Source organism: Rhineura floridana, chromosome 11 (assembly GCF_030035675.1).
Source record: "Rhineura floridana isolate rRhiFlo1 chromosome 11, rRhiFlo1.hap2, whole genome shotgun sequence".
NCBI classification, from domain to species: Eukaryota; Metazoa; Chordata; class Lepidosauria; order Squamata; family Rhineuridae; genus Rhineura; species Rhineura floridana.
Window position 1 is genome coordinate 47306928 of NC_084490.1, and position 12132 is coordinate 47319059.

The 12132-nt window shown below is 43.0% G+C and overlaps 1 protein-coding gene across 9 annotated transcripts in view; it reads right to left on the reverse strand.

Moving 5' to 3' along the window:
* The window catches only part of LOC133367235 (signal transducer and activator of transcription 5B), a 79491-nt gene that overhangs the window by 11707 nt on the left and 55652 nt on the right, over positions 1 to 12132 (reverse strand). For all 9 annotated transcript variants that reach the window (XM_061591229.1, XM_061591227.1, XM_061591223.1 and 6 more), the window contains 9 exons: positions 8650 to 8806; positions 7939 to 8028; positions 7141 to 7315; positions 6563 to 6693; positions 6289 to 6440; positions 4111 to 4266; positions 3070 to 3249; positions 1548 to 1635; positions 463 to 885 (listed from right to left, as the gene is read on the reverse strand). In XM_061591229.1, the coding sequence (XP_061447213.1) occupies positions 463 to 885; positions 1548 to 1635; positions 3070 to 3249; positions 4111 to 4266; positions 6289 to 6440; positions 6563 to 6693; positions 7141 to 7315; positions 7939 to 8028; positions 8650 to 8806 (1552 nt within the window). The remainder of the gene's footprint in view (positions 1 to 462; positions 886 to 1547; positions 1636 to 3069; positions 3250 to 4110; positions 4267 to 6288; positions 6441 to 6562; positions 6694 to 7140; positions 7316 to 7938; positions 8029 to 8649; positions 8807 to 12132) is intronic.

Consider the following 12132-nt stretch of genomic DNA (forward strand, 5'->3'; position numbering starts at 1 on the left):
AGCAGGGATTTAAACTCAGGTAAACTCAGGCCTCTTGGATCTATGCCTGTACTCTGGTTTTATCCATATAAAGATACCACAATATATATCTGTTAATAAAACTGGCTCAAAGTAAAGCAGTTAGTTGGCTAACGTTTCTTTAATCAATTGATGGCCTAGTGTTATACCAGAATTCCCCACACTGGTGCCCTCCAGATGTTTTGGATTATAACTCCCCTCAGACCCAGCCAACACAACAGATTGTGAGGCTGGTCCCAATAGGATTGCCTGACTTATCAATAACCAACTCAAGCTCCAATATTTCAAATAGCAGAGAAGGGAGGAAGCAAGAAAAAGAGACAGTGACGTAAGCAAGTCAGGATAAGGGCTGCAGGCCATGACACCTCCCACCTTCTCCTCAAAATGGCTCTCTGGACAGACTAGCTGCTAACGAATTCCCAAGCAGAGCACACACACCCTTACCCTGTTAAACTGGGCCCAGGAGACAGCCATGTTGTTGTAGTCTTCTAGGAGGTTCATGTTGCTATTAAAGAGCTTCTGGGCCAAGAAGAGCAGATTCTCCTTGGTGAGACCTCGGCTGCTCTGGACTTCAGATTTAAACTTCATGTTGAGGGCCTCACACAGCTGCGACCACATCACCTTGTCAGGCACAGCAAAGGGCACACGGCCTGGTTCTGCGAAAGCGTTGTCCCACAGCACTGTAGCAGTGGCGTTGTTGTCCTGGCTGCCATGCACAATCACCACCACAGGCAGAGACAAGGTCTTCACCTGGAAGACTAACTCGTTCCCGCCAACACTGAACTGGGATTCAAAGAGGATGGTGAACTTCTCCTCAGTTACTGATTCAGCACCGCGTCGGTCTGAGCGCTTGATCCGCTTCAAGGACTGTGGTGAGGTGGCATGAAGGAGGCAAACAGAGAAAAGGGGGGGAATGGCTACCAAAGCCCTAGTAGCAATATGCCACACTTCGGGGTAGTGGTAGGAAAACTATATAAAAGGAACTCAACCATACAGGGCAGACATATTTGTGGAGAGAAAATACACTTCATCCTTCGGTCTGTCTGGAGAGTTTCTGGAGAGTTTAATTTATTTACAAATGTATTTCTGTACCACCATATTATAAAATATTAAGGCACTATACAATGTTACAACACAAAAATCACTTTTAAAAAATACAGATAATCATTAAGGTGACTGGCTAATAAAAAATAAAAATTAAACAGCTGTAAAGGCCTGTCAGCATAAAAAGATATTTGACAAATGCCTGAAATATTTAAAGGACTGTAACACTGGAAGCAGAAGTTGGAAGAGGCCATTTATAACACTGAGAGAAGGCCAGAGAACCAGAGAGCAGGGCTGGGATGATAGATACAAGGAGTCCCCCCCAAAAAAAAGTCATTAAAAGCTCTATACAGGCCCCCCAGTTTTAAGAGAAGTTTCTTGGTTCTCATATATATTCACCCTTTTCTCTGAGGATCATGAGGAATAACAACATGTTCTTGTTCTTAGGAGGAAAAATAAAAGTGGGATGGAAAGATTTCTCTTACCATGTTGCGGAAATGAGAGCTCAGCGTTCCAGTTGCCTGATGATACTCCATCACACAGCAGTTATTCAAGATATCACCACTGCTCTCACTGCCAAAATAAACCAATGGTAGTTAGCAGAATAGAAGCCAGTGTACCACAGGCAATTTATTATCTTCCCATCTACCATTTTGCACATGGAGACTCTAGTGATGAAGCTATTCATGCTTCAACAAAATCTTGCTTTATTAACATTATGCTAAATGTCATAATCAAAGGAATACATACATACAAGCTGAATTACTATTTTGCCGTGGACAATGTCTATGTTGGTAGAAAGCTGTGGTTGCTCCTGTTCCCTTTCCTGCCCAGGTGTAGTACCAGCAGGACACCCAAGTGGCACCACGCTTTGATGTCAATGCACCGATGTAAGAACTAGTAGACATCGTCAAACATTAGGAAAGTATTGATTGTTCTTGTATTGTTATTGAAAGATACTGCTGTTGCTTTTTTAATAATGTTAATATTTTGTTATTTAAATTTTTGTAAACTGTATTGTTCTTTTCTGATGTGTATTTTGTGTTTGTGTTTATTTTTGGCCCAAAGGCAGCATAGAAATTAACTGTAACATAACATAACATAATTTAACACAACATAACATACAAACGTATACTAAATAGGCTAAAACTGGATTGTCACTTTTTGCCTTGTGACCTTTTATTGCCAGCCTTTGGGTAAGCTGCTGTCATGCCACGAAAAGTTCACCAACATTCCAGTTTCCCAGGAGAAAATCTCCTGCAACAGAATGCTGACAGAGAAACAACTGTAGAGGACATGAAAGGCCTGCTTGATGGAAGAAAAACAAAATGCAAGGGCTAGGAGCCATGATAGCAACAGGGAAACAATCAGGTAAGGAATCTTTAAACTTTCTAGGGAATGAGGGCTAGGCTAAATTTCACATATTGACAAGAAGTCTAAGTTCTTTAACCTCTTGCACAGGAATGGGGAAACTTCTTCAGCCCAAGGGCCACATTCCCTTCTGGACAACTTTCTGGGAGCCACATGCCAGTCATGGCAGGGCCAGAGGCAAAAATGGGTGAAGCAATGAAGGTAAACTTTACCTTTGTACAGTAGCTAGTTGCTACACATGCTCACACAACCCTCTCTAGCCTCCATCTGGGCAAGCAAGGGGCATTCTCAGAGTTCAAGGACACGTTCCAGCCAGGCAAAAGACATGCAAGGCGGATATGAAGCAAGACCTGTGAGGGTATGGCCTGGAGAGAGTCCCAACAGCCAGACAGAATGGGTTAGAAGGGGGTCCTTGGTCCTTGGGCCTCAGTCGCATTCCCTGCCCCCTCCCTGCATGAAACAGTGAAGAATTACTGCCTTTATCTCCTCTACCAATATTTTTTCCAGGTGTGATGTTTAACTCCTACTACTTTCTTATCAGAATTAAACTGCATGAATGCCCACACAGCTCCCACCCTGTCCTTGCAAAATCACTCAGCTTCGCTGCCACATGTGAAAAGTGAGGACTATGCATACTTGCGGGTGCTCTCATTCTTCAGTAGGGCTTTAGCTTGCTGCTCGCTGATTATGGTAGCCTTCACCTGTGGGGGGTTCATGTGGACATTTAACTTTCCCCCAACCAGCAGCCTTACTGTGGCTGCAAACTTGGTCTGGGTCTTCAGCACCTGGGGAGGCTGCTTTTCAATGATGAAAGTGCTGCAGAGGGAGGAGGGGAGAGCAGAAGAAAGTCACTATTTACAAAAGACAGGAAATTGCAAAGAAAATCATTTGCATAACTAGTTGCTATACCTCACTATGTTCAAGCTCTCTATAATGGCTGTAAAACAGGTATGGGGAACCTTTGGCACTCCAGATGTTGTTAAACTACAATTCCCATCAGCCCAGCAAGCAAGGCCAATATATAGGGATGATGGGAGTTGGAGTTCAGCTACAATTGGAGGGCCAAAGGTTCTCCATACCAGATGTAAAAAGCATTGAAGTTTTGTATGTGGAGAAAGCAGTGAGGGCACCTTTGCATAATACAGGAAAAGCTGGCTTTGTAATTCATCCAATGAGTACTATAACATTTTTGCAAATAAAATGAGGAATCCACACCACAAATACAAGAGGTAACTCCCCACCTTAGTTCGAACTACCTGACTTGTCCAGGTTTGGTGGTATAAATGGTATACATACACTACTATCTGCTGCTTCTGCCGCTGCAGTTTATCTTAATTTTTCAAATGCGTTTTTAGTGTGCTTTAATTTTTTATCTGAATTACAGTTTATATATTTACATTAGCTACCTTGCAGACTCTACTGTGGAAAGGCAGATACGTTTTTTAAAAAAACAAATATTACTTATGTAATCAGTTCTGACTGCTACTGATCTATGTACTAATCTATTTTTAATAAATGTCAATTAATATACCTTTCTGTTTGTCAACCGATGGAATGCCATATAACTCTACTTTGTATCTTTGAACAACAAGAGTCCATTCAAACCCAGATAGCATTCCCCTAGAAGACTTTCCCTTCTTTTAGCAAGAATGTCCCCACCACCAACGCCCAAATTACCTAGTAACCAGGGCAGAAATGATGTCTGTGACAGTGGTGTTGAGGTCAGCCAACATCTCCTCAATGGGCCCAGGAATGGGTAGTTGCTGGCACAGATGTTCAGCACGGCGCACTTGCTGACGGTTTTGGCAGATGATCTCAGCCAGCTTCTCACACCTAGAGAAAGATGCAGCTGATTTCAGGGAATGGGGTGGGCAGGATGCCATAGGTGAGATGGCCTCATTCCACACAACACTTCCTGATGATGCCCAGGTCACTGCCAATACATCCTATTCACACTCTTGCTTTGGACACTTATGCATATAGGTTCAAAAACGGAAGGGGAAAGGGAAGGGCTAGAATGAACAAAAGCTACCCCGCCCAGCTGCTACTGCAATCTACACATCCAAGCATAGTGTTGGGAATAACCTAAAACTGAATATGAGTCACTGTTTATGTGTAAACCAGGGGTTGGTAATCTGTGACTCAGCCAAAACTCCCACAATCTTTGACCACTGCCATGCTGGTTGGGGCTAATGGGAGTATGAGTACAGTAACATCTGCAGGGGCACAGGTTCCCCAGTGAAAAGGGGCATCTAGTCCATGCCCCCCCAGCCACAGCCCTACCAATCATCATCACTTTGATCTTGTCTGGATTTAGGTTCTGGTCAGCTCACCCATATCCAGCCTTCAACTATGGTAGGATAGTGAGCAAGCCCTGTATTAGTGTTGTCTTGAGTTTCAAGTGATAACCATATAAACCTATTATGCAATAATAGGACCCTGCCAAATTGTTTCACTAACTGTACCCAATTTTAATTGTGGTTTTTATTTGGTGATACGAGCCCAACTGTGTTTTTTCAGTGGTGTGATGTTGTAAAGGCTGGTTGCTGGATCAACAATAAATTTAAGCTGAAACTGAGACTGCAGGATGTAAAAGGAGAGACAGAAATGTCATTAGTATATGAATGGCACCAACACGTCCGTATCTCCAGACGAGATCTCAGCTTGCAGACTATCTCAACTTGCTGACTCATAGAAGAGCTGAGCACAAGTGGGGGGGGAGGGAAGAGATGTAATCCTGCAGGACTCTGCCGGGAATGTCTGGGGAGTCAGGGATTGCATTCAGCAGCTCCCAAGTTGAGCTGAAAATTAGTGCTTTGTGTTCAATGTAAGTAGCAGCTCTTGTCACTATTGGGATGGAATAGCTCAGTCTCTGGTCAGAGTTGTTACAGATTCAGCATCTAGAATGGCACACCTGAACAGTTTTTAAAAAAAACAATTTATTATTATTTATTGCTGCCACAATTGATGCAGCACTGTTCTTAAAAAATGATTCCTGCTGTAAGTAGAGAGTCACTTAGGATGGAATATTCCACCTTGTTCCTTGAAACTCCGCCACTGTGGCATTAGGAGGAGGCAACTTTCAGAGGAAAAAGCAGCGCATGGGAGGACACAGCAAAGTGCTAGTCCAAGGCCTGCCTACATATATTTCCAGAATCACATCAGGAGATATACACGCCAGCCATGCCCTTCACCTAAAATCCAGTCCTTAGTTTGCACACACACACACAACCCTCCCCCCCAGGAAGTGCAGTAGTTTCACTTTGCCTGTAATTATTACCTCTGATGTGACCTGCCAGCCTTTACCCCTGATCTCGGAGATGCGTATATTCAAGCTATGATCAGGACTGTGTATCTGCTGTGATTCTGTATAAGCATAGAAAAGCTACAGCATACAAACTGCTAAGAATCTCAGCTTTCTTTTCTTATTTTTTAAAGTATGTTTCCAGCCCTTACGGCTTCAAAGATATTCTTGAAATGCATGCCAGATGAATCTCAGGTACCAGAGAAGTGGCTGAATAATATTTCCAACAGTCAAGGGGCAGGGCATCACTGCTCTACACAGCCTCCTTGCCTAAACTTGTGTAATTCACCTTTTCATATTAAACAATTTGTATTACCTTGCCACTGAATAATGATTTACTTTAGCACAGAGCACTTTGTTACTCAATGCACTCTGGACATGGCTCAAGAAAAATCTCTTTTTGATTCTTACTTAAAGTTCCAAAGATCAGGCCCCTGACATTTAAAACTGTGAACCTTGAATTAAGCCTTCACCCCCTCACTCACTAAGTGTGCAAGTAGCTAGGAAGTCCCATTTTCTCATCTCCTTTTCCCTCCCCACCCAACACTTACCAGGCCTGCAAGCCATCCAAAGGGCCCTCAGCAGGCCCTCCATTCCCTGCTAGCTGCTGCCGCCTCTTCCACTGGATCAGCTCATCATCCAAGATAATTGTCTGTTGCTTGCGCAGCAGGGCCAGTGTCTGCTGGTGCTTTTCAGCCAACTTCTGTGGAGGAGGAAGAGGAGATGTGCATAGAGGAGTTAGAGGCTAATGAGCAGGTGCACAATGCCAGCGTAGAAGGAAGGCAGGCAGGCAAGTTGGCCGTGGTTAGAGATGGTGGTACTCACCACACGATACTGCTGCAGCGTCTGCGCCTCACGGTGCAGCCAAGTTTCCAAGGATGCCTTTTTCTGCTGCAAAGTAGGCTCACGGGCTATGCGCTCCTGGGGGTTTAGCTGGGAAAGCTGAGTAAACTGGGCTAAGAAGGGAAAGGAGAGAGTATTAGGCCCACTCCTGAGTCAATGTATAACTGCTACCTGCCAGCTGGGGATGCTTCACATCCATCCCTGTCTCCTTAGCTGCTTATCACCATGCTTGAACAGATCAGCTTTGGAACATAGGAAGTATATATCAAACCAGATCATAGACTCCACTCTACAAGATTGTCCACTCTACAGTCAGCGGTTCTCTGGAGTTTCTGTGAGGAGTCTTTCCAAGACCTACTTGGAATCATAAAATAGAGTTGGAAGGGCCTATAAGGCCATCGAGTCCAACCCCTTGCTCAGTGCAGGAATCCAATCCCTGGAGATGCCAGGGATTGAACCTGGGATCTTTTGCATGCGAAACGTGCTCTTCCACTGAGTTATAGCCCTTTGTTTGGCTTAGCAGAGTGACATGCCACCTGTCTCCCCTTCCACATACACACCTTGTATGCGAAGGCTCTCTTGGTACTGGATGATAAAGTACTCCTGCGTCTGTTGAAGCTTCTTCAACTGGTTCTCGGTGTCCTGAGTGACCAGGCGCAGTTCCTCAAAGGTCTGGTTGATCTGCAGGTGTTTCTGAGAAAGGGCATCAGCTAGATTGCTAGCTGGGGAGGGGCTCTGCAGGCACGGGCAGTGGGGTGTATAAAAAAAAAAAGGTTGAAGTCACTGCTACGTGCAGACACAATAGTCGATCACTGTGCTCTGCAGGTGAGGGTTTCCTGAAGATACCATCTTATTAGGAAGTCTGTTCAGCACAACATAGGAAGCGGACCTTTAGTGTAGTGGCACTTACCCTTTGGAATTCCCTCCCCTTAAATATTAGACAGGCGCCATCTCTGTTATCTTTTCGGCGCCTATGGAAGACCTTCCTCTTTCAACAAGTCTTTTAAGTAGAGACCTTAACCCAGTTTGCATCTGTGCTTGAATTGCTTTTAATGCATTTTAAAGTTTTTTTAAAAAATGTTTTTAAAGCTTTTTTTACAAAAATATTTTTGAAAATGCTTTGTTTTAACATTTTTTAAGGATGTTTTGTTTTAATATATTTTAAAGTCTGTTTTTATGACATTTTAGACTGTCTTTGATGCTTTTGTTTGCTGCCTACTGGGAGGAAAGGCGGGATATAAATCTAAATAAATAAATAACCTTCCGCCTCACCTGCATAAACATATAGGTCGGAACAAAACTAAACAGACCAAGACACAGACACACACACACCCTTCCCAATACTATATTCCACTCACATCTGTGGCCTCTCGCACTAGGCGCTGCTCATGGTACAAGATGTGCCGGATGCAACGCACAAGTTCCATGGGGCAGCGTTCGTATGTATTCTGTAAATAAAGAGAGAACAAACAGCCTGAGGTGAGGTAGAAGAAGTCAGGAGGAACAGCTAGTGCCTCTACAGCATATCTGAAAAACTCAAATGGGCTTGGTAACGTATCTATAAGAACATCTAAAGAATTAAATGTAATTTTAATATATAATAGCTAGCAATTATAAAAAATCATATATGGCAATAAAATATTCTTAATACATTTCTTGCATTCAAATCTTGTACTATATCTTTCCCAAACACATTTCAACCTGTAAAGGTCTTCTTCAGTGGGTACTTTGGATTTTTGGTAGCTGGATGTTCCTGAGCTCTTTTGATGTTTTCAGATCTTGTAAATAATAAATCTGACCTACAAGATATATTGTACAGATATGTATCTTGCTGATCTTAGACTGATGAAATGAATAGAATCCTTGATGATGCAGGCCTCCCAAATTCAATAGAATTACTTATTTTATCAGCCAGCTTCAGAAGTAATACAAAAGTTTTTCAGAGACCATTTAGGTTGGGTATCTATCCTTTTTGGTTGCAGTCTACAGCCCATTGCTCATGAGGGATTTTGAGTGCAGCATGTATCAAACATTCTCAAAAACACCATAATCAAGCCACTGGAACCTACCTGCAGCTGTGTGGCATAATGGCCCAGTTTGATCTTCAGAAGGAAGCCATCCTCGCCCACTTGATGGTCAGCTTTCTTCTGCAGTTCCTGGATGAGTCCCTCCAACAGCTGTGTGGCCTTGGCACCCTCCTGAGGATTTTCCAGGTCAATGGAGTCCCTGCCAGTTGGGATACAGACCAGGTGTGCATTTATCCGTCCCTGAGGGCAACTCCTGGTTCTGCCTATCTGGCCTATCCCAAACTGAAAAGGCCAGGGGCAGTAAACCTCACCACTTTCAGACTTTCAAGCGAAGGACAGAAACCCTCTGCCAGGTAACAAGCCCATGACCTTGTATTAAGGTTGCCAGGTCAGAAGCATCCCAAACCCTGAGATTTCAGGGGTGGGCCCTAGTGATGTCATTAAGCATGATACTTAAAGCACCACAGTTGCTTGGAAAATACAATTCAAACCAAAACATTTCTCCAATTGGAAATTAAGATAGAAATCTTATCTAAAAGATGGTGTTCTCAGGTCCAGCTGAAGTTGATGGAATCATTCCTTCTCACTTGCTTAGGAAGCCTGGGTAGGGAACATTTAATCTAGCCAACTTGCTTCTGGCAAGAAGGGTTTAAGTGCCCTCGGGCCAGTCTAGACACCAGAAGGCCATTGTAGGAAGAAAGGAGCCTAGTGTTATGGAGATGTCAGATGGGAACACTCAGGAGTAAAGATGGATGCCCTGAAGGCTGCAATTCTAAACACACTTACTAAGGGACTAAGCCCCATAGAGCTCAACAGTACTTCTCTTGACTTGAGATCCTCTGCAAAGATATCCATATCGAAGCAGGGTTGGCAACCCCCTGCCTGCAAATGTCCTTCCCCTGCCTTTTAACATGGCTGCTCCAAACGTCTTTACAGACTTGACCCTTCACTTCAGAAAAAGCTTTGAGAAATGAGGAAGAAGATTCTCTACCCTTTTCTGCCTACCCTGTGGGCTGCAATAAACTCACTTTGACAGCTGACCCAATTCCAGTGAATAATAATTGACAGAGAGAAAACACACATGGTTTGATCTACCATCACAGGCAGTAGCTTGGGAACAACAGCAATTGCAGCCACACTTCCCAGTATGTGAATTCTCTTTTACCATTATTGGGCAAGAAACAAACGCTCATGCAACCACAACAAGGTGCTTCATCAGTGGGTTTAAGGGGGTTGAGCTGAGCGCATGGAACCACTATTGTCGCTTCCATGGATGTAAGGGAGTGAGGTTAAAGGCAGAGCTGTGGAGTCGGAGTTGGAGTCGAAGTTGGGAGCAATTTTGGGTGGAGTCAGAGTCGGTAGAAATGTACCGACTCCGACTCAGATTCCTTCATAAATGGCAAATGTATATTAACTAGTAATAACAAATTTACTGTAGTAAAATGGTAGCACAAGGCATTTCATCACCACCACATGAATCCAGAGCTTGGAAAAGTTACTTTTTAAAACTACAACTCCCATCAGCCCCAGGGACTGGGCTTGTGGGAGTTGTAGTTCAAAAAAGTAACTTTTCCAAGCTCTGGATTCACGTGGTGATGAAATGCCTTGTGCTACCATTTTACTACAGTAAATGTGTTATTACTAGTTAATATACATTTGCCATTTATGAAGGAGTCGGAGTCGGACAGTAGAAAAATAAAGGAGTCGGAGTCGAAGGTCTGGCGTACCGACTCCACAGCCCTGGTTAAAGGTAAATGAAATGCAAATAGAAAAAGAAAAAGATAGTGATCGTTTCCTAAATGCAATACCACACAACAAGATTCCTATGAGTAAGGCAGAAAACTCAGCATCCCACAACCAGTCAGGATTCCTAACCAAACCCAAAACTAAAACAATTCTGGCAGCCAGGCAGCCAAGGTCACAGAAATTCCCATGCAACACAACCTGACTTGGGGGATGCAGTTAGTGCACGATTGCTGACGTGAATGAGACCCTATCAGCACATAATACCTCTGCTCTGAGATCTGCGCTGGTTGCCGATTTGCTATGAACCAAGTTCAAGGTGTGCTTTCCAAGTTATGGGTTCCACACAGTACTTGCTCCGCTCTTGTAAGGAATCAGTCCTTTAGTGTGGCAGCACCTACGCTTTGGAACTCTCTGCCTATTGATATTAGGCAGACACCTTCATTGTACTCTTTTTGGCACCTGCTAAACCATTTTTGTTTAGGCAAGCCTACCCAGGCATGTAGAAGCGTTTATGGTTTTTATCTGTTTTTAATTCATTGTTGGTTTTACTATTTTGAATGTTTTTAAATACCTGTCTTTAACTGTATTTGCCAATAATTTTATTGTTTCAATTCCTTCTGTAAACCACTTTGTGATTTTTTACAATAAAGCAGTATATAAATTTTGTAAATAAAATACATAAATAAATGTTGGAGCCACTATGGCCCTTGAGTCTGTTTCCACTTTTAGGAACAAAGGAATCTGCCTTATACCGAGTCAGGCCATTTGGTACCATCTAGCTCAGTACTGATGACATGGACTAGCACTGGCATTCCAGGCAATAGTTTTTTCCAGAGACTGAATTTTGGATCTTTGCATGCAAAGCATATGCCCTAACACTGAGCTACAGCCCTTCCCCTGTTTAAATATATATATTTATATATATATATAAAAATTCAATTCACTAATGAATGCACAGCATACCTAGGGCAGATCCACACCATTCATTTAAAGCACATTCAACATGCTCTGCAGGTGAGCGCCTCCTGCAGATACCATCTTATCAGGAGGTTCATTCTGCACAATATAGGAAACAGACCTTTAGTGTGGCAGCACCTACCTTGTGGAATTCCCTCCCTTTGAATATTAGGCAGGCACCATCTCTGCTATCTTTTCGGTGCCTTTTGAAGACTTTCCTCTTTCAACAAGCCTTTTAAGTTGAGACCTATCCCAGTCTGCATCTGTGTTAGAATTGTTTAATATGTTTTTAATAATGTTTTTAACCCCTTTTTAAGGTTGTTTTTTGAAATGTTTTTAATGCTGTTTTGTTTTAATGTATTTTAGGATCTGTTTTTATTATGTTTTAAAGTGTGTTAGTGCTTTGTTTGCCGCCCTGGGCTCCTGCTGGGAGGAAGGGCGGGATACAAATAAAATAAATAAACAAGCAAACACACATTTGAAGCATGTGAATCCCACCATAGAATCATGGGAACTGCAGTTTGTTAAGAGTGATGGGAACAATAACTGTGAGGGGGAAACTACACTTCCCAGGATTCTTTGGGGGAAGTCATGTGCTTTAATGCTAGTTGGATGTGCTTTAAATGTACTGTGTGGATCTACTTCATAAACTTTGCCTGCATGTAAATTGTTTCAATTAATTTTTTTAAAATGGAAATGAGCTATAAAATTTACAGGGTGACCATGGGCTGCTCACCATCTCTCAGCCTAAACTGCCCCTCAGGATGAAAACAACAGAGGGGAACAATGACCACCCAAAGGAAGAAGAACACACTTAAAATG